This window comes from Heterocephalus glaber, unplaced genomic scaffold (assembly GCF_053883595.1).
Source record: "Heterocephalus glaber isolate CG9 unplaced genomic scaffold, H.glaber_assembly_v1.0 deba00001429, whole genome shotgun sequence".
NCBI lineage: Eukaryota > Metazoa > Chordata > Mammalia > Rodentia > Bathyergidae > Heterocephalus > Heterocephalus glaber.
The window spans coordinates 10,167,395-10,194,386 of NW_028258294.1; the positions used below are offsets into that span (position 1 = coordinate 10,167,395).

At 36.4% G+C, this 26,992-nt stretch overlaps 1 protein-coding gene across 19 annotated transcripts in view; it reads left to right on the forward strand.

The window, feature by feature from the left end:
- The first annotated feature begins 3,517 nt into the window (after nt 1-3,517).
- Nucleotides 3,518-26,992, forward strand: part of Cep295 (centrosomal protein 295) — a 48,509-nt gene continuing 25,034 nt past the window's right edge. For 7 of the 19 annotated variants that reach the window (XM_004838027.4, XM_004838029.4, XM_013069631.3 and 4 more), the window contains exons 1-12: nt 3,518-3,658; nt 6,345-6,495; nt 7,404-7,604; nt 8,657-8,781; nt 9,688-9,781; nt 12,758-12,853; nt 17,036-17,176; nt 19,624-19,807; nt 20,027-20,191; nt 22,709-22,930; nt 25,792-25,884; nt 26,038-26,141. In XM_004838027.4, the coding sequence (XP_004838084.2) occupies nt 6,388-6,495; nt 7,404-7,604; nt 8,657-8,781; nt 9,688-9,781; nt 12,758-12,853; nt 17,036-17,176; nt 19,624-19,807; nt 20,027-20,191; nt 22,709-22,930; nt 25,792-25,884; nt 26,038-26,141 (1,533 nt within the window). In that variant the 5' untranslated portion in view covers nt 3,518-3,658; nt 6,345-6,387. Of the gene's footprint in view, nt 3,659-6,344; nt 6,496-7,403; nt 7,605-8,656; nt 8,782-9,687; nt 9,782-12,757; nt 12,854-17,035; nt 17,177-19,623; nt 19,808-20,026; nt 20,192-22,708; nt 22,931-25,791; nt 25,885-26,037; nt 26,142-26,992 lie in introns of those variants that run through there. The other 12 variants (XM_004838031.4, XM_021252615.2, XM_004838028.4 and 9 more) reach the window with 11 other exon arrangements.

Genomic DNA, 26,992 nt, shown 5'->3' on the forward strand with positions numbered 1-26,992 from the left:
CACTGTGGAAGACTGAGGCAGGTGATGACAAGTTGAAATCCAGCCTGGGCAACTTAGGGAAAACCTGCCTCAAAATATGAAAGAAGGGCTAGGGATATAGCTCAGTGCAAAATCCTGGGTTCAATCTCTAGTTACTGGAAAAAACAAATAGACAAAAGCTCCTATTCAAAGCATCTTAAATAAAAGGAGGGATTTAATGGTTCCTGTAGGATACAGAATGCGAAGGTGTACTGCTGATCTCAGGGATGGTTGGATCCAGAGACTTGAACACTATTAGGACTCCCTCTCTGAGCTCCTTGCTTTACGTGAGATTCATGCTCTCAGACCAGCTTGTGAGGGATGCCATGGTGGAGAATTTCCTTGGTGAAGCTCCATATTCATATCTTAACATGAGCCCAGAGAGAAAAAATATTCATTTCTCCTGGCTCTAGAAAAAAAATTACTGTGAACGACTGACTGGCTCATTTTAGGTCATGTGCCTGTCCTTGGCCTAAACCCAGATATAACTGCAAGGGTGACAAAGAACTTCAATCTGTCCAGTCTGGGTCACATGCCTTCCCCTATATCCTGCAGGGCTAGGTCAGCATCAGAGGAGGAGAGAAATGTTGTAGACCAAAAAAAATAAAATTGTCATTAGCCTACCTAATATTTATATACCCCTTTTGAGTTTACAAAGTGTTCTTATACGATTCTTGTCTTTTGAGTCTCAACCATCCTGTGAAGAGAGCAGATCAAGTATTACTAAAGAAACAATGGTGGATTAAGATGGTCATAAGTTCTCTATCACTCTGTTGAGAGATGGAGTTCATATTCCTTTTACTTGGATCTGAGCTGGTCCTGTGATACTTAACACATAAAATGTGGGAGAACTTATTACAACTTCTCCTCAGCCTCATCTTCCAGAGCACTTGCAATTCCACTTTCTCTGGGAATGCTCACTCTTAGGACACTCCCTCTCAAAACCTAGCCACCAGAGACTGAGATGTCCAATCCAGATGGAAAGGGCACAGGTAAACACTCCAGTCAACAGTTTCAGCTAAGCTCTCAGCTAACAGAAAACATCAACTGCTGGCCAAAATGAATGAGCCATTTTGGACATTCCAGGGTGGTTTGATTGGCAGCAATACAGAAACAAATCAGAAACTAAAGCTCATTGGTTTAAGGTTTCAGTTAGAAAATATCAGAGGTGTAATGCTAAGTCAGATGGTCTGACTCAAGCTCATGAGGGTTTCTTACATTCTTTTTTGTTTGCTATTAAAAACAGAACAAGCTTAAATTCAGAATGTCCATTTGTAGAATTTTTTCCCAGGATGCCAGCTGGGGAAGTGGAGCATATATTTTCTTCATTTGTTCAGCTGTTGAACAGTACTGAGAAGCTCTATATGTCAGATAACTAAGCAAAATGCACTCCTGGTTCTCAGAGGGCTTGAAGTCTAATCAACAAGGAGCTTCACAAACAGCTCATTTCAATAAGAACTCACAATGTCATGGTGGGAATAGTGCAGGGTGCTTCTGGCAGCCATGGCTGGGTGTTAGCCAAGCCCAAGGCATGAAATAATAGCTTTATTTTTGTTGGGTATAAAAGGGTATCTCTGAATCTGTGTTGAGGAGGTTGAAGATATGTTTTAAATAAATACAATTATCCATCAGGATAAATGTGACAGAAATGGTGAAGGGAGGCAGGGAAGAACTGAAATATTTGTTTGGGAAGAATCATGAAGTCTAATCTTCATTTAACATGTATTCTTGGTGAAGTCACTGACTCTCTGTTTCTTAGTCTGCAAATGCAAGGTGAGATCACAGCATTCCTTTGTTAGCTGCTTAAAAGTTCCTTTCTTCAACACTCTGTCTTTATGTTTGGTGCTCCTTAGGTTGGTCCTTAGTTTATTGCTTTCTCACTCCACAAATTATCCTTAAGTGATCCTGTGCTTTTGTTATTATTCATATGACAATGAACCCCCTGTATACCTAGCCTAAATCTTTCTGAGGGCTCTTTCCCAAAGCATTTGTTTATTTGTTTCACATCACTGGATGTTCCACAGGTATCTGAAATTCAAAATGTGCAGACCTCTTGTTACGGCTTGTATAGATGTCCCCCCCCCAAAGCCTCATGGGATCATAGGTGGAGCTTTTTGGAGGTGGCTGGATCGAGGGTGTGTGATACTGTGATCAAGGATGGGGTTAAGGGTGTGAGTGCCACCCACCCTAAGAGATAGAAAATGGGCTGATGTGGTTATTGCTGGTCACTTGCTTGCTGCTTGCTGCCTGCCCTGCTTTGCCATGATCTGTTTATCCTCTGCAATGCCCCCATGCTATGTCGCCCTGCCTTTCAGGAAACTATGAACTGAAACCTCTACAACTGTGAGCCAAATAAAACTTTCCTCCCTTAACTTGTGGGTGTTGAGTATTTTGTCTCAGCAAAGAGAAAAAGTAACTAAGACACCTCTCCACATACTATTACTTCCTGATCTCTTCCTTGAGAATCAAGAATCAACACTGCTGTCCAAGCTAATGACTTGTAATATTGACTTTATTCTCTTTTCCCTCACTCTCAAATCCAACTGTTTTTCAAATACTGCTAATTGTGCATACCAAAAACTTATGGAATTCATCTTTTTATATAGATATCCCCCAAATACTTCAAATTCAAAATATTCAAAGCTGAACTTCATACTTCTCAATTTGCTCTTCTTCCCGTGTTCTACCAGGATATTATCTCCATCACTCAGTTGCCTCTCACAACCATATAATCACCAATTCCTGATATTTGACCTCCTATTTGACTTTTCAATCTAACCACTTCTCTCCATCCTCAATACTATTTAATTTCCCACAGTACTTTAATCAGTTATATTGCCTTCTGACCTCTTCACAATGCAGCCAAACCTCCCATCCTCACCCTCATTTTCTAATTCTTTGATTCCTAATATGTTTTACCCTGTAGTCTGTGAAATCTAGATGAGTAATAATGCATTTAACCTTGTCTCTCTTGTGCCTGGCACAGAACACCTGGCAATAACAGATGCACAATAAATACTGTACTGTATGAACCTGTGCTCACTCTCTGATTATAGGTTACTTATAGCATGTAAGTCCGTGCCATGCTCTGGATGCGCAATACCTCTAGAGGTACAGAGTAACATGATAGGACTCATGTTCTTAAGAGCTGCAAGCCTTGACTAAAAGTTATCACTTAATGCACATAATAGGATCAATGAATTTTATTGTCAATACATAAAAGGATGTAGGGCTCAAGACATCTTTCATGATGGGATCTTAAAACTAAAGTAACCTTCATGGCTCCTGGCAAACATCTTCCCCTTCGTAGAGCTGTAAAAGAAGCACAACTCCAGAGACGAAGTAAATCTCAAAGCACTGGCAAGTACGAGAAACAATAGACGTCTAAGTAGTGCTTTTGCGCGTGCGCCAGGCTTTCCAGCAGCGCGGCCTTCCGGGGGGACCAGAAAGAGGCGGGACCAGGCCGATTCCCGCGGTTTGGTCGCGCCATTGGCGGACGGTTTGAATGACGGAAGTGACGAGAGATCGGTGCAGGCCGCCGCGCAGGCGTACAAATGGTTGTTGGGAAGCTGAGCAACCGGCTCTACTGGGGTTTCTTTCTCTGAATTACAACGCCTGACCCTGGCTTTCGGGTTCCCAGGTGAGTGACGAGAGCATAGGCGCCCTGAGGCCCAGGAAATGGGAGTGTGCCCGGAAGAAAGGGGGTCCCGGAAGGTGGCCTGGTCTGCGCCCCTCTGGCCTTGGCTGGCTGAAGGCCCTGGCCCTGGCTGCAATCGGCGGGCGGCTGTGACGAGCGCCGGTCAGGTGATGCATCCAGACTGGACCCCCCCCCCCCCGCCTCGAGCGGGTGGGCTTGCGTGCACCCCCGTGGCCGGTCGCGCGGGCCTCTCCTGCATCCTCCCGGTCCCTGAGCTTCCACGTTGGGGGCGGCGTGAGGATCGCGGCTGCAAACGCGACTCCAAGTCACCCGAGAATGTGGCCAGGAACCCTGTAGACTCTTAAGATCCTTGCCTGGAGACCTTCTTGCAAAGAGCGAACTCTCTTGGGGTCCGCCACTGTTAATTTCTCTGGTATTAAGTTCTTTGACAAACTCAGCTCTTAGAAGTGTCAAGTGAGTCTTTTAATACTTAAATTGTGTTTGGCAGTTTCATTATGATTAAATCACATAATCAGAACAATCTGTTGGGGTAGATATTACTCCATTTATATAGATTAAGAAAACGAGACCAAAATGACTCAAGTAACTTGACTTCCTGCAAAGTGGAAGTGTCGAGTCTTGAATGCACATTATCTGAGTCTAGTGTCAATTTTGTGATAACCATGTGTCATGTATGGTTTAACCCTCAGGATGCAATCTTTCGAAATATGTAATATCATCTCCCTTATCAGGTAGTAATAAAACGTAAAATTAAACAACCCACATGTATAGGAATAAGTAATTTAATAAGTGGAGCAGCAAAGGATACTTCCTTAGGTAGTTTTCCTATTGATAGGTATAGAAGGAATAATAGAAATGCAAAATAACATTTGCTAAACAACACAGCAATTGGTCAGACAACAGTTGTGAGTATATGCTAAGTGGGCAAAAGTATGATGAGAAACATAGTATTTGTGTTGCCTTTACTATCCATCCATCAGATGCTTATGAAGAGAAATGTAGTAGCTACCATAGAGAAAGCTGGTAAGATGCGTCTTAATGAAGTGAACAAACTTTCACCAGTAGTAGACATACTGACATCATTTACCTCTTGATATGATGCTCTGAGAAGAGTACATCTTCACTTCAGTGGAGTTCTTGGTGGAAGTACTAACCTCAGCCCAGTACAAGAAAAAATTAGATAAATTCAAATTAGATAAATTCAGCTGTTCTGAATAAAGAACTAGCCTGTATTTTTTTTTTAAGTGTCAGAGTCTTGAAATGAAAGACTGAGGAACTGTCCTGTATTAGAAAAGACATGGTCATGAGATTGTTTATTAAATGGAGTTACACTTTTTTGACATCAGAGTCCTGTTGAAGTTAGTAGAAATGACTGTGTGTACCTGGGTGTAATCCTTTATGTGAATTAACTGACTGAATGTGTCGTTCAGTCAACACACTGAATACCTACATAGGTGTGAGACATTGTTTTTAGAATTTGGGCAAAGAACAGTGAATGAGACCATACTTTTCTTCACTGAGACTACATTCTAATAGAGAATTCACTGGGAAGCTATGAGATCCTATTAACCCCACAGTCTCCTGGCCTTATTTTATTTTCACCTGATTAAAAATAGTATTCATTCATAGTATGTGAATAATTCTTATTATATTTACTTGAATATTACAATTTGTAAAAACCATAGCTACCATCTTCAATTGTTAGTAATCTATCTACAAAGAACAAACTGTAATTGAAAATCTAGTGGCGATAGTACCAAGATGGCATGAAATTAGTCCCTATGTAAAGGTACAGATAATATACATGACAGGTGGGCAAGTCAGGAATGAATGTGTAGAACAGGAACTACTAGAGGACTCCTTAATGAAGGCAGTGTGGCTTAAGTTAACTTCATAGAGATGTACGTATCCAGTAATGAAGTTTGCCTGCCTGGTCATTGTGGAAAGACCTGAGAAATACCGACTCATCTCAGATAAAATTATGGTTGTGTATTGATGTGAAGTATATAATCTTTGGATATGATAGTAATAGGAACAAGTGATATCAGAATTACGTGAGAAGAGTTTTCAGAATATACAAACTCTAGAATTTTTTTTTTTTGGTACTGGGGATCGAACTCGGGTCCTTGTTGTGCTAGGGAGGCAGGCAGTGGAACCACTGAGCTAAATCTGCGGCCCCCAAACTCTAGATTTCTTTCCATTCCTACCTACCATACTCCCCCAGATAGGAGCATGTTAAAATCTAGTGTAAAAGTACCAGTAGAAGAATCACTTGATACATCCAAAAAAATTTATTTTAGAAGGGTTTTTTTTTTTAAGTCATTCATTTAAAAATCAAACAGTTGCAGTTATTGAAGGAGCGTTTACTATAGTGTACCAGAGACCTCTGCAGTAGGTTCCAGTCTCCTGCTCAGTGTATGAGACAAGGTTGAAGAAAGACTCAAAGACACAATTAAAGAAAAAAGAGGGAGTCCAAGCCACTGATTTTTATGGATAAAAATGTGGGGTAAAGGGGAACTATGCATAAGGATTTATAGTAGCTTATAATGAATAAATTGGATATTTGACTATTTGCATGTATATACACCTTTAAATGTCAAAAGTTTTAATATGAATTTTTACAACTTTAATTTTTGCTAATCTATTTCAATGGTTCATGTCTTTATAGACTTTTTTTAGTTTCAGATCCTTTTAATGTAAATTACACAGAAATGAAGAGAAAAGTAGTGAATGCTGGCAAGCTGAGATTGAGTCCTAATGAGGAAGCCTTTGTTTTGAGGGAAGATTATGAAAGAAGACGAAAACTAAGATTGCTACAGGTATGACTTATTTGGAATGAAGTTTTAATTGTATTCTCCAAATCACTTGTACTTTTTTTTTAGAATGTTCTAAAAGAAATGTTTCATTTGAAAACCTTTTCTGGCTGCATAGGAGCCCTAGTTTTTATGTAAACTAGGTTTGGAACATTTGAAAAATAGAGTGAAATGGAAATTAAGTTGGAAGAGAATGGAGGATAGGTATTATTTGACTTTAAGTCTTTAAATATATTTTTTTAGTATCTGTGCTGCCGAATAGAGCATATATACTTGAAAATATTTTTAAATGGTCTGTAATACATGAATATTAGAAAAGGAAGTTTAGAATGACTTTCAAGAAAACTTATTGGAAAGAATATTAGTTTCTGAGACAAATTTACTAGGAAGTTATAGATTGTTTTCTAACAAAAATGAGAGAGTTAAAGTCTTTGTGAAACATGTTTCAAGTGTTGTTCTGTCTGGAATTGAAGACAGTATATGGCAGAAATGGGATTCTCATCTGGCCCTACCTGTACTCCTCTGGGCTATGCATTTTTGAATCATGTTTACCATTTTAGCATTTTATACGTTATTAGGGTGATATAGTGCCACTAGGAGTTTAGGGGAACAGAAAAATTAATCAGGTAGTCTTGAGGTCTGGGGTTTTTTTTGTTTTGTTTGCAGCGCTGAGGATCTAACCTAGGACTCTACATGTACTAGACACTCTACCACTGAGCTATATCCTCAGCCTGAGATTCTTATTTTTTCTATATTACTTGGATAATTTTGCTTTACATAGTTCTTATCTAATATAAGGTAAATATTCAGAAGACTTGATAGACATGAATAGAATGCATTTGAGTTTTTGTTTCCAAATAACTTTTCAAAAAAGTTTAAGCTTCCTTCCATATAATCCATTAAATATTCTTCAGGTTCGAGAACAAGAAAGGGATATTGCCTTACGGATTAGAGAAGACATAAAGCAGAGGAGAAATCAGCAATTTGCTCGTTTGGCAGAGGAGCTAAGGGCAGAATGGGAAGAATCACAAACTCAAAAAATACAGAACTTGGAAAAACTGTATTTAGCAAGTTTAAAAAATATGGGAGAGGGACATCGACAGGCCAAAGAAAATGTGAGTGAGAGTTATTAGACTACCTGATTGTAACAGTAATAGTAGTAAAAATAAATTATTTTTGTTGAATTCTTGTATAAAAAAGTATTTTTGTATATAGAATTTGTTTTGGGCTGAGCTTTTTTTTTGTCAATTTAACATAAATTGAGAATAATAGTATATTCATTTCCTAGTAATTCAGCCAAGTAAAATTTCTCTCCCTATAATATTTAAATTAGCATTATCCTCTTCTAGTTCTTGTTTACCTACATAAATCAAGTAACTTTTTAAGTGATTGTCTCAAACATTTTGGACAGATTCAGCAGGGTGAATTCAAATTTCCCATTTCAGCTTCATTCCTAATACCTCTGAACATGTATGATTTTATATATATATATATATATATATTTTTTTTTTTTTTTTTTCTTCCTTTGTTGACTTCCAGGAAGGCAAAGTGGAACTTAACTCAGGATTTAAAACTGCTCCCCGCCTTATTTTGATTTGTTTATTGTGATTTATGCTTAGAAAATTGTAGTTTGCAGTCCCAGACTCAAACAGTAAACAGACTGGTTCCAAGGAAAATAAACCTTTGCTAACAAGTTAGGGAAAAAAATGTCTAAACAATATGGCAGCCTGTTTCTTTGTCCTGGTTTTAGTTTATATCTGTGTGTATCGCCATTAACTTACTGCTTGAGTGCCGTTTTACCCAAACTTCAGTCACTGATCTCATGAGAAAACTGTCATGATTTTTGCTATAGCTGGAAAGCTACTGGAATCACTATGTATGTGACATTTTAATTTTAATTAAATGGATTCATTTATTACTTAACAGTGTCCTAAATAGTTTTATGTCCTATTTTTTAAATAATAATATTAAGTAATTACATTGATTCTGTGTGTTTTGGCCCTCCTGATATGTTGTTCAAGGTACCATTACCACACTTTGAGAAATACTGCTGTAGTATGTAAAAAGAGCTGACAAAATTGAAAAGTCATTCCTGTTCTGACATCAAATAAGATGCATTTCTATTAATCTTGTTCAACTTGACATTTTAAGTAATATACATTTTTAGGAACCTGATTTGGATGCTCTGGCACGGCAAACAGCAGAAAGGAAGAGAAAAGCAGAAATGAGGCATAAAGAGGCCTTGAAAATGCAGAAAAATCAAAACGAAATACTAACGAAACAAAAAAACTGGTAACGTAATCATTTTCATCACATTCCCAACTGAAATTAACAAGGCTGTAAGTAGAGGATCCATAGCACACTGTATAAGTAGATATTATATAGAAGTCATATAGTATATCCATTGCATTTTGTTAAACTGGATTTAAAAATAATACAAGAGGGAGTATTATTGCTAAGATGAACTAATAACGGATGACCTTTCTCTTCCAGTTGGATTCTGTTTATTCTGAGGTTAGCAGCAATGACTAAATTTCTGAAGCAGTGTGTAGACAGTATTTGTGTATCAAGCAAAACCTGTCTTTTACATAAGAAAAAAAATTAATGTAATTCAGAACATTAAAAGAGGTTGTAGACTCTGCAAGTCATTAATATTTTTTGTATGGTATAATACTTAATGTGCCTCATACTGCTCACTAGTGGTCATTTTGTATAGTGGCCCATCTCTTTCAGCATTTCTACTTTTTGACACTAAACTATACTAAAAAAACATTAGATGTTTCTGGGTTGGTCTCCACTATATCTCTTTCAATTGGTAAATATTTTCTTACATTATGTCCACTGTATATAGATTTTTTTTTTTTTTTTTTGGTACGAGGGATTGAGCCCACAGTGCTCACACTGAGCCACATTCCCAGCCCCTCCCCTTACCTTTTTTAATTTTCTATTTTTTATTTTGAGGTGGTGTCTCAATAAGTTGTCCAGGCTGCCCTTGAACTTGTGATTCTCCTGCTTCAGCCTCCCACAGTGCTGACATTGCAGGCATGCACCACCACGCTCAGCTTAGACTCTTTTTATTAAATTATAGAGTGTGTTTGTGGGATCAGACTGGAGGACTTCTAGAGATTCCTTGGCCTTTGTGTTTTAACCCTAAGAAATTACCTGAAAGATTAAGTGATGACATTTCTTGTTTTTAAGGCGTATAAAAGCTCGGAAGGAAGCATTGCTTGTAGAAAAAGAGAGGTCTGCCAAAATTACAAGTTTGCCTCCTCCTCCTCCTGCTCCTTTTGAGGTAAATTACTTAGAACTTTGAGAGAAACTGGGTTATGACAACTTTATTATTAAACTTCAGTGGAGGACAAAGTAATTATTGTTTGAACTTAATTTTTAATTACATAAGTAATGCATGAGTAAATCTGGAATACTTTGAATCTTAGCTATCATTTCGCCCATGAATCATTTAGTATGTATTTCTAATATATAAGGATTTTAGGAAAAAAACCCAAAAAAACAGTAGTTGCTTGCCATGGTTGTACATGCCAGTAATTCCAGCACTCTGGGAGGGTGAGGCAGGGGATTTGCAAGTTCTAGCCCAGACTGTGCAGTTTAGCAGGATCCTATTTAAAAAAAAAAAAAAAAAAAAAGACTGGGGATGCTGCTAAGTACAAAAGCCCTAGATTCAATTCCCAGGATTGAAAATAATGATAGCAGTAATACTAATATTTTCCCCAGTATTGTCTTTTTTTTTTTTTTTTTTTGGTACCAGGGATCGAACTCAGGACCTTGCACTTGCCAGGCAGGTGCTGGAACCACTGAGCTAAATCCCCGGCCCCGTATTGTCTTAATCCCAGTATGTGTTCAGTTTCCCCATGGTCTCAGAAAAAACTTTTCGTTTGAAAAACTATAATAGTTTTAGCTTTTAAAAGCTGTTTATAATTCTGCCTTTTTATTTTCTCTCACTACAAATATTCACCATTTTCTAAGAAATTAAAATTCAGAGCTGGGCATGTTGGTGCATGCCTATGATTCCAGCACCCAGGAGGCTGAGGCAGGAGGATCGATGCGAGTTCAAGGCCAGCCTGGGCTACATAGTGAGTTCAGGGCCATCCTGAACTACAAAGGGAGACCCTGCTTCAAACCAACCCCCCCCACCCCGGTCAATAAAAGAAATTAAAGTTCAGATAAATTTAAGAACCTTGGGGCTGGGGCTGAAGCTCAGCAGCACCTGCCCAGGAAGCCCAGGGTCCTGAGTTCCATCCCTGGTACCAGAAAAACAAAATTTAAGAACCTTACTCAAAATGATAAGGTAATGAGAAAGGTTTGTTTCTGGGAGTAAAATGTGTACGTTTGTGATTAGAGCTAATTTTTAAGAAAATATTTACTAAGTAAAGTGGAATCTGATTTTAATTTTAAAAAGTATGGTGTCTCATAATTAGCTTGTGGTTGTTGAAATGGCTTTTAAATGTTTATCAAAATTATAGTTATTTTTATCTTTAAAGTTTAGAAATAAAAAACATACAAATATAGGATATCTTAGTTATATATGAAAGGATGTTTTATGAATATATGATCAGAATAAGTACCAGATATTCTCTTACATCTTACATTTTGTCAGCCTTCTTGCTTTTATATTACTCCATCTGCCATAAAATATTTGATACAAGATTCAGGTGGAAGAGTCATATTTCACTCACTCCCTCAGTACCATCTGAGATGATAAAAGGCAGGCAGTATTTTATCCATAATGCCTTTTGATTACCTTTGTCATAATTCTAATGTTCATAAAAGCTAAGATCAAAAATTTATAAAAATCAAACAAAATACTGTCTGTGTAAGTGCTTTTGTAGGTATGAATTATACATAAATATGCAGTCTTTTTCTTTCAACTTCTTATGAAAAAAGTTAAGAGCCATGCATGGGACATGCCTACTATAATCCCCATACTCAGAGCCTGAGGTGAGGTCAGTCTGGACTATATAGCAGGACCCTGTTTCAAAAAATCAAACAAAAAGGCTGGAGATGTAGCTCAGTGGCATAGCACCTGCCTGGTAAGTGCAAGGCCCTGAGTTCTATTTCCCGTACAAAAAAAGACAAAAACAAAAAATCAAATAGAAAAACTAGACATGGTGGCTCATACCTTTAATTCCGGAAGTGTGGGAGCCTGAAGCAGGAGGATCACAAGGTCTAGTCCAGTCTGGAAACTTAGTGACTTAGTGATACCATGTCTCAAAAGAAATAAGGGCTGTGGATGTAGCTCATTGTAAAGGCCCTGGGTTCAGTGCCAGTCATCGGGAAAAAATGGACAGGACAGTGCGTGTTTTTCCTATAAATACAGTAAAGTAATTGTAATTTGATATGACATATCCTGTAAGCACTTACTTTATTCAGCAGATTTAAAAATGAAATGTCTCAGAGCTGGGGATGTAGCTCAGTAGTAGACCGTTTGCCTTGCATGTGTGAGTTCAGTCCCCAGTATGGGCAGATAAAATCTAGAGCAAAAACAATGTCTTTTTAAGTAACTTAAGAAGTTCAAGTAAACTTCTTAACTGAGGTAAGAGAGACTGATTACATTAAAGGCACCTAGGCCCAGGATTTAGCTCATTGGCCCAGCACTTGCCTTACAAGCACAAGATCCTGAGTTCAATCCCTGGTACCTCGAGAAAAAAAAAAGGTTCCTAGAAGATATTTTGAAGTACTACTGGATTTGGTACTTTCACTAAACTTTAAATAACAGCTCTGGAAAAAAGAGATTTATTTCATTGTGAGCAGAATTTAGCTTCTCTCAAGTGAAGTTACTGATTGTTTTAATCCGTTTTCTGTTGCCAATAATACAGTACCACAGACCCGGTAAATCACTAAGAAAAGTGATATATTTTGGCTTGCATTTCTGTTCCAAAGGGGCAGGGCTGCATTTGGTGATGGCCTTGCTGGCAGAGTCCCAAGCTGATAATGGACATCACGTGGCCAGAAATAGCATGTGTGAGAGACCAAGCCATACTGGCTTTTATTGCACTTATTCTGGAAATAACTCATAGAGCCAGTAGTCTATTAATCACTTGAAAGGATGAATTCATTCATGAGTTGATGTTCCAAAGGTCCCACTGGGACCCATTTCTTAATATCTCATAATGGAGATTAAATTTCAAACTAAGTTTTGGAGAGGACAAACCGCAACACTATAAAATGCAAAAAATATTTGGATCCAGCTCTAAGTGAAAATTAATGCCTTTAACCTAAACTATGTATTTTTTAATATTCCATTTTCCAGAACATTGAAGTAAAAAGAATTTCCTCAGTGAAAACCAGCAGTTCTACCTATCATCATATTTCCACTTTTGTGAATAGACAGATGGAAACAAAGCAGGTGATTGACTCATTGTTTGTTCATACTTTCACCTTATTGTTTCTGTGTTCACTGAATTGAGTTATATTTTGGTTCCATGTTTGGTGTTGTCAGATTGCAAAATTTGAACAGTCCTACTAAACATCCCAGGTAATAGTGATCAAAAATCTCTTAAATATGTTTTGGATATTTTCATGTCAAATATGATATTCTTATATGAATGGAAGTAGATGGCTATTTAAATAGCTATCTTTTAAAATAGTAGATTTTGGTGGGCATGGTGGTGTAATCCTAGTACTCGGGGGGCTGAGGCAGGAGGATCGCCATGAGTTCAAGGCCAGCCTGAACTACATATCAAGACCCTGACCCAGAAACACAAAGAGTAGATTTTAAGTCAGGTGTGGTGGCATGTGCATGTAATCCCAGCACTCAGGAAGTTGAGGCAGGAGGATTGCCATAAATTCAAGGTCAGCCTGGGCTGCATAGTGAGTTCAAGACCAGCCTAAATTATATAGGAAGACCTTGTCTCAAAAAAACAAAATAGTAGAGGCCGGGGATTTAGCTCAGTGGTTCTGCTGCCTGCCTCACAAGCCCAAGGTTCTGAGTTTGATCTCTGGTACCAAAAAAAAAAAAAAACCTCAAAATAGTAGATTTTAAAACTTTACCATAAAGTAATATGTTCTCTGTGAAAATTGTAGAACTATGCACATAAGCATAAACTAGGAAAAACACCAATGATTCTGTCACCAAAGGGTAATAAGGTTAATAATTTAATGAATTTATATTAATCTTTTTATATATAAACATCTCTACATACTTTTCAAAATGTGTTTTTTAAAAGCTACTTAATATTTCATCAGAGAATTAACCTTTCTCGTAGCTTTTTTACTTATGTAAATAGTGTAAGTATAGTAATCTTATACATTTATCTTCATATCTCTAGTTCTATGTTAAGAATAGATTCTGAGAAATTTTGGGTTCCAACTGTTAACATTTGATACACAACATTAAATTGCCTTTAAAAAGTATCAACAACGTGTGAGAATAGCTGTCCTGTCATATATTTGTCTGTTAAGGTTTTTAAACTATTGCTAGTCTTAAGAGTAACAAATGATATACCTTTATGAAATTTGCTATTTCTTTGTAACAGTAGGTTTTAATATTTTTCATGTTATTTATTTGGCTAATAGGAAAATAAATGATAAATATAGATTTGTGTGGAGCATGGAATGCAACAGATACAACATTGTGGTTGACTACATAATAGCAGATGTTAAAAATCAGTAAACAGTCAGTATAAAAGATGAATGTCATCATCATAGAATGAGCCTTTAAGATTCAAGACTAAACCTGAGGGCCGGGGGATTTAGCTCAGTGGTTTCGCGGCCTGCCGCGCAAGCGCAAGGACCCGAGTTTAATCCCCGGTACCAATAAAAAAAAAGACTAAATCTGAGATTTATTTAAAATTGTATAGTATTAGAATTTTACTATTAAGATAGAGGAATTATAACTTCAAATTGTTGCTAATTTGTTCTTTTGGTTAATATACTGTATTTCTGCAATATTAAATACATGTTACCTTCCAACTAAGATTGATGAAGAAAGGTCTTTTTTTTACTTGTCTTTATCAGTATAGGGCAGTGATGGTGACCCTTTTAGAGCTTTCAATGATAACCAACAGCCGGCTGTGGCACATGTGCCATAGGTTTGTCACCACTGCTGTAGGGTATTGGCTGGCCTTGAACTTGGTGATCCTTCTGCCTCAGCCCAAGTGCTGGGATTATGGGCTTGTACCACCACAGCTGGTAACTAGAATATTTTGTACTAATTTAAAGAAGATGCTTTCTGTATATTTTCTGGAGCAGATTCATGATTTTACAGTTTTTATTCTGATATATTATTTTTTGCTTTACTGCGTCACTTAAGTAAAATCTGTCCATAAATCTTGGATTTACAAGGTGACAAAAAGCGCTTTCAAGATAAAATTATTTCTGAGCTGGATATGGTGGCACATGTCTGTAATCCTGGCAGTTTGGGAGGCTGAGGTAGAAGGATTGCAGATTTGAGGCCAACTTAAACAGTTTATCAAGATCCTGTTTTAAAATCTACAACAAAATTAAAAAGGGCTGGAGTGTAGTTAAGTGGTATAATGCCCTTGGGTTCAACCCTCGTACTGTAAACCAAAACCGAAACAAAACAACCTCTGAATTTTTATCTGCATCTCAGCTTATATCACATACACAGTAATTTAGCATCTTCCCTGTAGTAGAATGATACATAATTGTATACAACAAGTATCTCTTAAAAATACTCACATTCTTGACTTACATGTTTGGGTATTTTTCTTTGACAGCTTTTTGTAAATGGACTACTTTTGTTTGTTTAGGCTTTTTAACATGTAAGGATTGGTATCACAATTTTTGTTTTTTTTAACCATTCTGAAAAAGTAGTTCCAAAATATTTTGTATGTCACTGTTTGTCTTTTGCTGAAGAAGAATGATGACAGTAGCCTGCTATAGTCCTACTTTGATCAGTAATTCTCTACGTTATGTTTTGCTGCCTTGACTTTCAGTATATTCCACAAACAAAGCATCATATGCCTGAAAGTCCCACATTACTGGTGGCCTTCATGTTTTCTTTCCTTTACTGATGACAGTTGGGTAGTGGTTTTTTAAAAATGGATGTTTGAGTCTAGAAATACTTGTCTAACCTGATCTACTATACTGTTTACTGTGAGACCCTGAAATGTCTACAGAAAAATGAAACAGTTAAAGTCATTATCAGTTTGCTACACTATCATATTTCAAAAGGCTTCTGTCCAAGTAACTGAACAAAATGCAGATGTATATTTAATAATATCACATTTGAGAACTGCAAAAATGAGTCCATGAAAAAGTTTTTCAGAAGCGTATTTTCTAAAATATTTTTTTCTCACTAGGATTCATAGTTTTTGCAAATTTTACATCTTTCATCTCCAGCTACTAAAAATGAACTCTAACAATTATTGCAATCTGGTTTTTGTTTTTTAATTAATTAATCTATTTGTGGTACTGGGAATTCAACTCAGGGCCTTCACACTGCAGGCTGTGTCCAGCCTACACTACAAAGTGAGACCCCGTCTGAAAAAACAACAAAAATTGATACTCTGCTTTTAATTTATCCTATAAAGTCATGAAGAATTCCTTAGCAACTTTTTCTTGAAAACTTCATGGCCTAAATGGAAGAATAGTTTTTAACGGTTATTTTGTTTAATGTTATGTATGTTAATATACTAAATAATTTTGTGTTGATTATAATTTTCATTTCATCTAGCCTTTTTTGTTTTGCCTGGTTTTATTTAGATTTGTTTAAATATTTACTGGCTTAAAAGAAATATTTTTAATAAACTTTTAGCTAGTATACTCTGAATAATGATAGATCTCTTTACCTATTTATTTCACTACTTGGGTTTTTAATCTTACATATAAAGTCAGTAGTTTTTATTATCTGTATTGTTTTAACTGAATGTTAGAATTTTGGCATATAAAATATATGACTTTCACTCCTGGTTACCTTTAAGATGATTTAAATTGAAAGTGAATGTTTAGATAGTAAGAGTAAATCCAAGTTGTATTACTATTGTTACCTTAGTAAGATATGATGACTGACTATACAATAGCATAATCATTGGTTATGCATAAGATCTAGGAAGCCAGAATTTATATTAAAGTAGGTATTTTGGCCTTACTCATACTGAAACCAAGCACCAGTTGTTGGTTAAAAACCAAAGAGGGCCAGGGATTTAGCTCAGTAGTGCCACCGGCTGCCTCGCAAGTGCAAGGTCCAGAGTTTGATCCCTGGTACCAAAAAAAAGAGAAAATAAAAAAAAGCAGACAAACCTTTGTGTTCCTGTAGATTACCTACATGACCTTAGATGCTTGCATTTTCTTTACTGTCTTTGAGGGTATTTACCAATGTGTTTGCATTAGTAAAACCTGATCTGGTTTGAAATGAGCAATTTATAAAACTTTGCTAACTTTGCTAATTTGATCTTTTTATAGACACATGCTGTTGATAATTGTGGGCATTAACAAATTTAACTCCTTTCCATATAATTATGTCTATATAAGTAGAAAACATGGTTTTAAAGTTGTTTTTCTTTTTAGTGTTTTTTTTCTATACTTTTTTGGAAAATTATCTAAAATATTACTGATTGACTGCTAGCCAGATGCTCATTTGGCTGCTGAAGAAGAAGCTAAACGATTGGAAGAGCTGCAAAAACAGGCAGCACAAGAGAGACTGGACCAGTTTGAAAAGGCACATGTACGGGGTTTCCAAGCCATGAAAAAGATCCACTTGGCCCAAGTAAGAATTAAATTCTACCTGTGCCGACTACCGATAGGCTTACTGATAGCATTGCAGAACTAATTAGTGAATGGGCACAAAGTAGAGGATGTGAAAATGTTACATATATTCTTTGTTCCTATGATTTCAAGTTTTCCAACTTCCTTTGCCCCTCCTCTTTCAGATTGGATTATTCTGTTCTTACAGTGTGTTGTTAGTCTTAAATTTTACTGATGAATTTTTTCAGAATCCTAGTCCAAAAATGGTATGAGATTGATCATTTCTAATTTAATTGCTGTGTTTGGATTGCATTTGTGCTCTTTAGATTTGAGGATTCACTTCCTATGTATTTGTGGAACAAAGCATTTACTGGCTTTGCAGTATATTGATGCAAAGGTAAAGATATGATCTTTGCTAGTGAGTAGCTTTGAAAAAGTGACTCTTGTAGACCTGAAAAATACATAGTTTTAGCCTTACTTCTGTCATGCTTTGTTCAGTTAGTGTTTATTCTTAATCACAGCATGAAAGTGATTCATCTTGTTACAGGTCTCATTTTTATTTTCTGAATTTTAAACATTCACTTTAGGAATGAGTTTTTAAGTGTTTCTGTGGAAATCAAATGCTTGTATTAGGAAATTTCATTTGTATACCCTGAATGAAGTTATGACCTCTCTTAATTTTTGACTTTTGTAAACTAAAAGTGAATTATAATTAAAATAACTGATATTCTGAATTTATTAGTAATTAAGGTTTAAACCATAGGAAAAAATGCACATGAAAAGCAGTCATAAATTGAACACATTCTTCCATAAAAGGAGTAGTGTTTAGTGGGTATGAAAGTGTACTCCACAGACATTTGTCTGGATTTACCTCTCTTCTTTACTAGTTTGCTGTTTGATTATAGGCAAGTTATGTCATCCCCCTGAGTTCTGTTTCATCATTGGTTTTATCAGCATTAATGGGTTTAGTAAAGCCCTTAGAAATGTATGTGGAATAAGCTTATAGTAAATGTTAGTGGTATGGTCATTGTTATTATAAATAATACAAGTAGAGTAACATGCCCAAACTTTCAGTGAGCTAGAATAATACACTTATTCATGTAACACTGCAGTTAATTTGGTGAGATGAATCTTAATATAAATGAAATGAATTTGTTCATAATTTGATTCTGTTTCAGAGCATGACCAAAAAAAATTCATCTCCAAATGGCAAAAAAATTCATCTCCAAATGGCAAAATATTTAAGATACACAAAAGAACAAGTAGTGTGTTTATCACTTGACAAACGTCGAGGCTCTTTTGACTTACTGTATACTTAATGTTTCTTACAGAAGAATGGTCATCGTCATCAAAAGCTACCTAATCTCTCTGCTAATAGATCTCCTTTTCCCTGTCTGAACCTTTATGTTGCAGACCCTGTTACTGTGTGAGACTATTTCCCCCTGTGGTCTGTTGTAACTAGTATTTAGCCTCCATCTGCCTTTGCAATTTTGTCTTCTTTCCTTACTCACCCTTGCTCTACATGCCCTACTGTTTTCTGAATTCCCCATGTCTTCATCACCACAGTTTTGTGCTCCAGTTATTTTTTCTTGTACTCTTACCTCACACACTTTATCTAGTTAAATCCTCATTCCAAGGACTGAAGAGTCTTTTTTCTCTTTACCCTCTACCACTAAAATTCAGTTATATAACCTCACTAAAATACTGCTTAAATTTTCATATTAGCCATGTTCTAATTTGAAGGGATACATGCAGTTCCCACCCTCCATCCCCCACCTTTTCTTGTGGTGCTGGGGATTAAGCCTAGGAGTTCTACATACTCAGAAAGCTCTGCACCAGCCTTGTAGATCCACTTTAATCCTGGAACTCATAAGAGTATGGAGTAGCCTGTAATCCCAGCACTTGTGAAGCTGAGTCAGGAGGATTGCCGTGAGTTTAAAGATAGCCTAACCTCCATAGTAAGTTCAAGGCCAGCCTGAACTACATAGCAAGACCCTGTCTCAAAAAAAAGTATGGAGTAACAAGAAATATCTGTTGAATCAGTCACTGTGGTTCTTAGTGCTTACCTGAGACAGGTATATGAAGAACTGGACCACAGTACATTCCAGGAGCCATGGGAACTTAAATAGAAAGTATCTTCATAACTTTCTTTAGGAAGGAGAACTGCAGCTGGCCAACACTTTTGAAGCTTTATGGCCTAACCAGTACCTCCATTTCATAGTATTAACATGGTAATCTCACTGCTAGATGAGGGTTGAGAATTTTTCCCCCTACTACTTGTATTATCTGGGATTCAGCGAATATTTGTTGAATGGATAAACTAATTAATGTAATTTGTCTTGTAGCAGAACAAATGATAGAGAAAGGGAGAGGTACCTAGGCCCTGTCTCATGGTTTTCCCACTTTTCCTCACCATTACTATTACTGTCCAGTTTGACTCAGCTCTCATTAATCTCTTTATTCTTGAAGAATCAAGAGAAAATAATGAAAGAACTGAAACAGCTACAACAAGAAGACCTGGCACGTAGGAAACAGACTGTAGCACAAATGCCACCCCATCTAGTTGAACTTCCATATAAACGTAGTGAAATGAAAGAAGACTGGCAGAGAGAGCTGGAATTCGCATTTGAAGATATGTACAATGCAGACAGGAGTAAGATATTTTCAGTAGACTTTCAGCAGTGCTTTTAAATGCTTTGGTGGGAAAATATATTTGTAATGATTAAAGCAGTTTTTGTTTTAAAATGGGTTCTCAATTTGGAAGAGGCCCTCATATTTTAGATTTAGAAACTGTGATGGCCTTTGAAATTTTTATTATCAAATTCTTTTTAATCACTGGAATGGAAACATATCTCTATATTTCTTTATTAAGAGGTGAAAGGAAACCCGGTCTTGCATCTTGAACCAGAACCTTTGCCCACTGTGACTGATCAGACCCAAGATGAAGAACTGGACCTTTCAATGGACCAAGAAAATATAGGTGAAACTGAGAACCTTCCAGTGACAGAAGCTGAAATATGTTCTAATGAAATGGACGGTAAAACCCCTTCTAAACTGAATATTACAGTATTTCACGGACAAAAGTATTATTAATTAGCCAACAGTTAGGAAAATTCGGTCTCATTTAATTGCAAACAGTGACTGATACTAATTATAGTGGTGGCAGAAGGAAACAATATTTTAATATTTCCATCATTATAGTCTCATTTCACATACCTAAGAAGGAAGCTATATAGTCTGGAGATTTTTAGGTGAAGTTAGATGTTAAATTTGAACTCATGTGAAGGGTCAGCATTTATTTGTAGACTTCATCATTTCATCAGAAATCCAGTTTTGTTCCCTCACTACTAAGTATTGTGATGAACAGCACAGACTATGTCTTCCCTTCATCTCTGTCTCCCACATCCTGAACTTTTTCACTTGGCTGTCCCATAGACACCTAAAACAGTATCCAGCAAAAAAATTTTCATCATCTCTTGTGAAACCTACTATTCCTTCTTTATCTTGGTGATGATCCCTTACTCTATAGTTACCCAGCCCAAACCAGTAGAATTCAATTTACCTTTAACATTTCCCCCTCTTTTATTTCTGCATCTCCTTTAAGATCAAATCCTCTTCATTGAACTGATCTCTTTTTTTTCTCCTTATCTCTATGAGTATTGCCTTTTTAAAAAACCACTCAGGCTGTCTTAAAATCTGCATCCTTCACTGTAGAAGCAAGCAGCCCTTTAGGGTTCCAGCTTTATGTAGGTCTCCTGTTTGATCCTCTGTGGAGGCTCAAGGCTTTATCTTTTCCTTCTTCTTTGTCCACATGGCTATTCAGACAAGTATAAGGTACTGTGTTTTAGCTTTCACATAAATTTCATGAAAAATACTTTCAGTACTTACTTGCCTTTCTTCCAAGGTTCTCACTTAAACTTCACTTTTGACTCCTCCAGAATCTTTTCTTGCCATATCAGCAATGTCTTTAAAAGATGTTTTTATCAGCTTTTTAGTTATTTTGGTGAGGGCAGAAGGTGTCATTCAGATCTCTAGTTTGTCAGAATTGGAGGTCTAGCCTTGCCTAAAGGGACAGTTATTTTTCAGCTCTGGCTGATTCCTTTTAGAATTGCTGGCTTGGTATTGCCAAGTCTTGATTCTTTTTCTTAAAAACCTAGGAAGCTGGGCATTATGGCACATTTCTGTAGCCCTAAGGACTCGAAAGGCTGCAGCAGGAAGATCAATTGGGTTTCAGGAAGCCAGGACAAACCTGAGCAACATAGTGAGACCCCATCTCTTCTAATGAAAAATAAATAAATAAATAAATAAGCTAGACATTCCATTGTTTATTAAATCATTATTTTTAAATATGAGCACTTAATACTTTTAAAAAAGAGTGGGTTAGCCAGGTGTGGCAGTGCATGTCTGTAATCCCAGCAGTCTGGGAGGCTAAGGCAGGAGGATGGCAAATTTGAGTCCAGCCTGGACAACTCAGCAAGACCCTGTCTCAGAATAAAACATTTTTTAAAGGGGACTGGGGATGTAGCTCAGTGCATAGGTCTGATTCAGTCCCCAGGACCATACATACATAAAAAAGATTACCTAAGCATATGATTCCATGTTTTTATGAAGCTACAAGTAAATCAAGTAGGCAGAATGAGCCTGTGGCCTTCAAGTTAGAATACTAGTTATCTTTAGGGAATATTGACTGGGAAAGGGCATGAAAAAACCTTTTATGTGCTGAAATGTTTCACATGATCTCAATGATGTTACATAGACATAGCTATAAAATGCATTGAGCTTTAGATTTTTGTGTACTTTATAATTTGTAAGTTATAACTCAATTAGACATTTTTTTAAAATGTGGGTCACAAAGACATACATTTTGCCATTTTCAACTCCTGTAAGTTTTGTTTCTTGATTAAGCCAAAGAATTGCATGTTTACGGTTTTGTTCCCATAGAGAATTATTAGTTCTGAGTTTTAGCATTTATCATCAGCCCATATAAAAGAATATTTGAATCGATATCTTGTTTTTGTTTTTTTGATAATTGAAGGGATTGCTATGAAGATAGGAGAAATGTTTTCCAGATAGTACCAGGAATGATTTGAGAGCAACTGATTTCCTCAGTAACCTACTAAGAAGTGGAGCGCCGTGTTTGGAACCATTCTCTAGCAAACAGTATAGAACCTTACACTGAGTATTTCTAATACTAACCTTACCCAGAGATTAATGAGGAAATATGCAGTATGCCATCATGTAGCAAGCAGGATAAATAGCCTCCTGATAAGTTTTTAAGGTTGTAATTTCTGTTACACAGATATTGTTGTTAAACAGTTGAATTTTGGCACATTTACATCTAAATCTAAGTTGGAAGTATTATTCCTGATGATAAAAATAGGAATAGAATAAAAAAGCATTGTATATATTGCTACATTGTAAGTATTGACAAAATAAAGTTGACTTGTTTTAACCAAGTAATTAGAACAGTAACTAAGTATAAAGACATCAATTTGCCTGGCATGTAATAGGTACTGAATAAAGTGGTTTTTGCTTTTCTTTTTTCCCCTTTTAGTTCCCTTGGCAATAAACACCCAACAGGTCCCTTCAAAAATTCTTTTTAAAAAGTTATTAAATAAGATTCGAAGCCAAAAATCTCTCTGGACAATTAAATCCATGTCTGAAGATGAAAGTGAAATGATTACGACTGCTAGTGAAACTGAGAGTAAAGAACAAACAGTTGAATCTAGAACAATTGCCAGTAGGGAAAGAACACTATCCACAGCGCAGGAACAAAGTAATTCTCTCCAATAGTCCTGTTTTATAGTGTATAAACCCTTTCTAAGTTGTTTTTTTGTTTGTTTGTTTTTTGTATTAAATTCTTTTATTGGTACATTGTAGGTATACAACACAATTACATTTCTCATTGGGAATTGTACCTTTATATAATGCATCTTGGTTCTTATTTTTTCCCCATTCCTAGCCCTCCCTTCACGCCCTCCACCCTTCCCTATTTACAAAGACTTCATTTCCATTTTTTCCATTTCTCATTATTTTTTCCTTTCCCTTCTTTCCTTTCCCCTGTGCCTCCCACTACCCCTACCCCTTTGGACCTTTTATTCCTATTTTACATTATCGATTGTTCATTCTAATAATTGGTACATTTTAAGTATACAATATAATGACATTCATCATTGGAAATTTGAACCTTTACATAGTCTCTCTTGGTTCTTGTTTTTCACCCTTGCCCAGCCCTCCCTTCAACCCCTCCAGCCCTCCCTATTTACAAAAATTTTGTTCCTATTTTTCCATTTTCTCATATTAATCCCATTCCCTTCTATCCTTTCCCCTAGCCCTCCCACTTCCTTCCCCTTTGCCCCTTTTCTTCCTATTTCATATGACCTATTTTACCTTTTAGTCCTTATTTACACTTTGTTTCTCACACCAGAGAAACTATTCGGTATTTACACATGTGTGTCCTATTTATTTCACTTAAGAGTATTGCCTCAATGTGCATCCACTTAGCTATAAATGTCTCTAATTTCTCCTTTATAAATTGTTTAAAACCGTGCTCGTATTTTGAAAAATCAAAGAACAGAAATCAAAAGTTTAAAAGCTTAATCCTATAATTTAAAGGCAACATATATTGAAAACCATAATCTTAAAGTTTTCTTTCACTGTAGTATTACCAGTCATTTATATATATAAATTCCACTGTAATTGATGAACAGAATTAACCAGTTCCCTACTACTGGGATTTTAGGGATTTTTGTTCATTTGTTTGTTTGGGGTATTTCTGGTGAAGTCTCTGCCCACATCTTTATTTCCTTAGGATGAACATTGAAGAATTTCTGAATCAAAAGATTCAAACATGTTCGTGGCTTATACTAGGTGTATTTTGTTTTCTTCCACATTTCCACCCATGATTTGGTTTTTTTATTTGTTAATTTTAAAGAATAGCTTTGGTTGTAAGTAGGCTATTAAATATATTTCTAGAATTTAAAAAGATCATACCAACAATTTTGCCTTCAGTTATATTTGAGCAAATGAGAATTACGAAGATATAACTCTTTGATTTGTTTTGTTTCTAGGAGCTTTATATTTTGAATTCCTTTAAAGATGTGTTTGTATTTGTCTGAAAATGTTTTGCTAGCAGACTTTTGAGAGAAGTGACATATGGCCTGTATTTGGATGTTGGATTTAATACTAAAAGGACAGGAAGCCTTGAAATACACACTTCACTTGGTCTTTTGATACCACCCTCTTGGTCTTGGTACATCATTGGTTCCTCCTTCATGGTCCCCTTTTCTGTTTATCCATATTTCCACAACCATGAGCCATTGTTCCCAAAGCTCATTCTTCAGATCGTTTCTCTATCAGAACTCCTTAGTTGATCTCTAATGTCATGCTTTACATTACTATCTATATACTAATGTCTTCCAAAGTGTGTGTTTCTAGGCTTGGCCTCCCCTTTGAATTCAAGTCATTTACTTTATTTGATATCTTCCCTTGTATATCTAGTAACATCTCCCCCCACACCACCCTTTTTGGTTATTTGAGATAGGGTCTTACTGTGTGAATCTCAAACTTGAGATGCCCCTGCCTCAGCCTCCTGAGTGCTGAAATTATAATCCCAGCTTGTACCACCATGCCAGGATCTAATAACACCTTAAATTTGTCCAAAACTGAATTCTTGATATCCCCCCTACACTTGCTTTTCTTATGATCTTCCACAGTTTAAAAACTAGGGATATTTTAATTCCTTTGCTCAATCCGAAAAGTTTGTAGTTATTTTGGTTTCCTTCTTTCATATCCTACCTTTAATCAGCAGCCCATCCAGTTGGTCTTATCCTCAAAATGTACCTAAAGCCCAATCATTTCTCACCATAGACCATCCTACTTTAAGCCACATTTGTTTTATTAAACAGATTTTTGTTGTTGTTGTTTTGTTTTTGTAATACAGGATTGAACTCAGGAGCACTCTCATGCTGAGCTACTTCCCCAGCCCTTTCTATTTTTTATTTTGAGACAGGCTCACTAAGTTGCTCAGATTGGCCTTAATCTTGGAATTGTCCTATCTTATTCTGACAAGAATGGGTTTATAGGCATGTGCCACCGTGCCTGGATTCTAGTATAAATTCTTGTAGTGGTCTCTATCTTCAGCTTTCGTATCTCCTTCCTAGAGTCTGTTCATTGAGTGATCCTATAAAAATGTAAGTCAGCTCATCCCATTCTTCTGGGTGAAGACCTCCAATAACTATCAGTTTCACTGAGTAAATACCAAAGTGATTACACTGGCTTCACAATTTTGTATGTTCTACACACACACACACACACACACACAAACACCCACACACTTCTACCCTTAGCATCTTTTTGACTCCCTTTTCTGGCACACTTCCCACCCCAACCACTGTCCTGCAGACGCTGACTTCATTTCTCAAACAGACCAGGCATATGGTTCGTGTGGAGTTTGTGGGTTCAATCCCCAGTATGGCAAAATTAAAGGGGGAAAAAAAAAAGAAGGTAACTGGATTTTAACTAAGACATTTAGTGGACCAAGATTGAATGGGTACTGGGATGCATATGTTTTGTTATTTTGCTTCTTTAAGCTTGATGATAATGGGGTTATAATAACAATGGTATTATCTGTTACAGTTGTGGAAAGTGATGTACTGACAATTGAGTCTGGACCACTTACTAGTGAAGATAAGCCACTTTCATGCCACACAGACTCTGGAAAGGAACAAGGTACTTATTTTTATCACATCTTAAGATTAAACTTACTAACTCTTTACATCTTTTTCCTAATAAGCTTATATGTAATAAATAACTGGAAGGGATAATAGTGGTTTCAAAATTCTGAATTGTTGGGACTAATTTTTGTTTTGGGGATTCTCATAGAAATAAATGAGACTCCACCTGTCACAGCTGTAGCTCAGAGTTCAGTTCTACTTCACCCTCAAGAGGAAGCAGTCAGAGTTAGAATGTCAGCAAGGCAGAAACAGGTAATTTGAAATTTTATTTTTAAAGATTTCTTTATTTTTTTTTATTTTTAAATATATTTTTTATTTTTAAAGGTTTCTCCTAAGTAATGAAACCACCTGTGTCATTTGTCTTACCATCTGGCTGTTTTTGATATCATGTTTCCCACCTTGTTTTACACAAACATTCCCCTGATAAAATGCAGTTTATCTTTGTACTTCTCATTTGACTCTTACTGTATCTGCTTTGTATTTAATATTTTTGTATATATCTTGTATTCCTATAAAATTTTTAAGCTTTTTTGAAGGCAGACCCTGTCTTCTTTAAAAAATTGGTTTTGGGTAGGGGATGTAGTTTGATGGTAGAGCACTCACTGACCATGTTCAAGGCCCTGAGTTCAATCCTCAGTACTACCAAAAAAAAAAATCAATTTATCCTTTATAGCTTCTGCTTCAATGCCTCATTCACATGGGTTTTGTAATCCCCCAAGACTTTTGAGAAATAGTCTTTTATGAAAAAATTTTAAGTTGAACCTTCTTAACTAATTACTCGTAATTAGCTCTACTTTAAAAAAACTTTATTTTTTAAATTAATACATGTTTGTAGTACAGAATAGTGATGTTTATTTGGGGAAATTGGTACATGTGTATAACTTATCTTAATTTTTTTTTTTTTAAAGACAGGGTCTCACTCTGTAGTTTAGGCTGGCCCTGAGCTCACTAGCCCAGGCTGGCCTGAAACTCATGGCAACCCTCCTGCCTCAGCCTCCCAAGTACTGGGATTATAGGTGTGCACTACATGCCGTGGCACCTTGACTGATCATTTTCAGTCCCTTATTTCCTTTTCCTCCCTCCCATGATGTTCTTCCCTATCT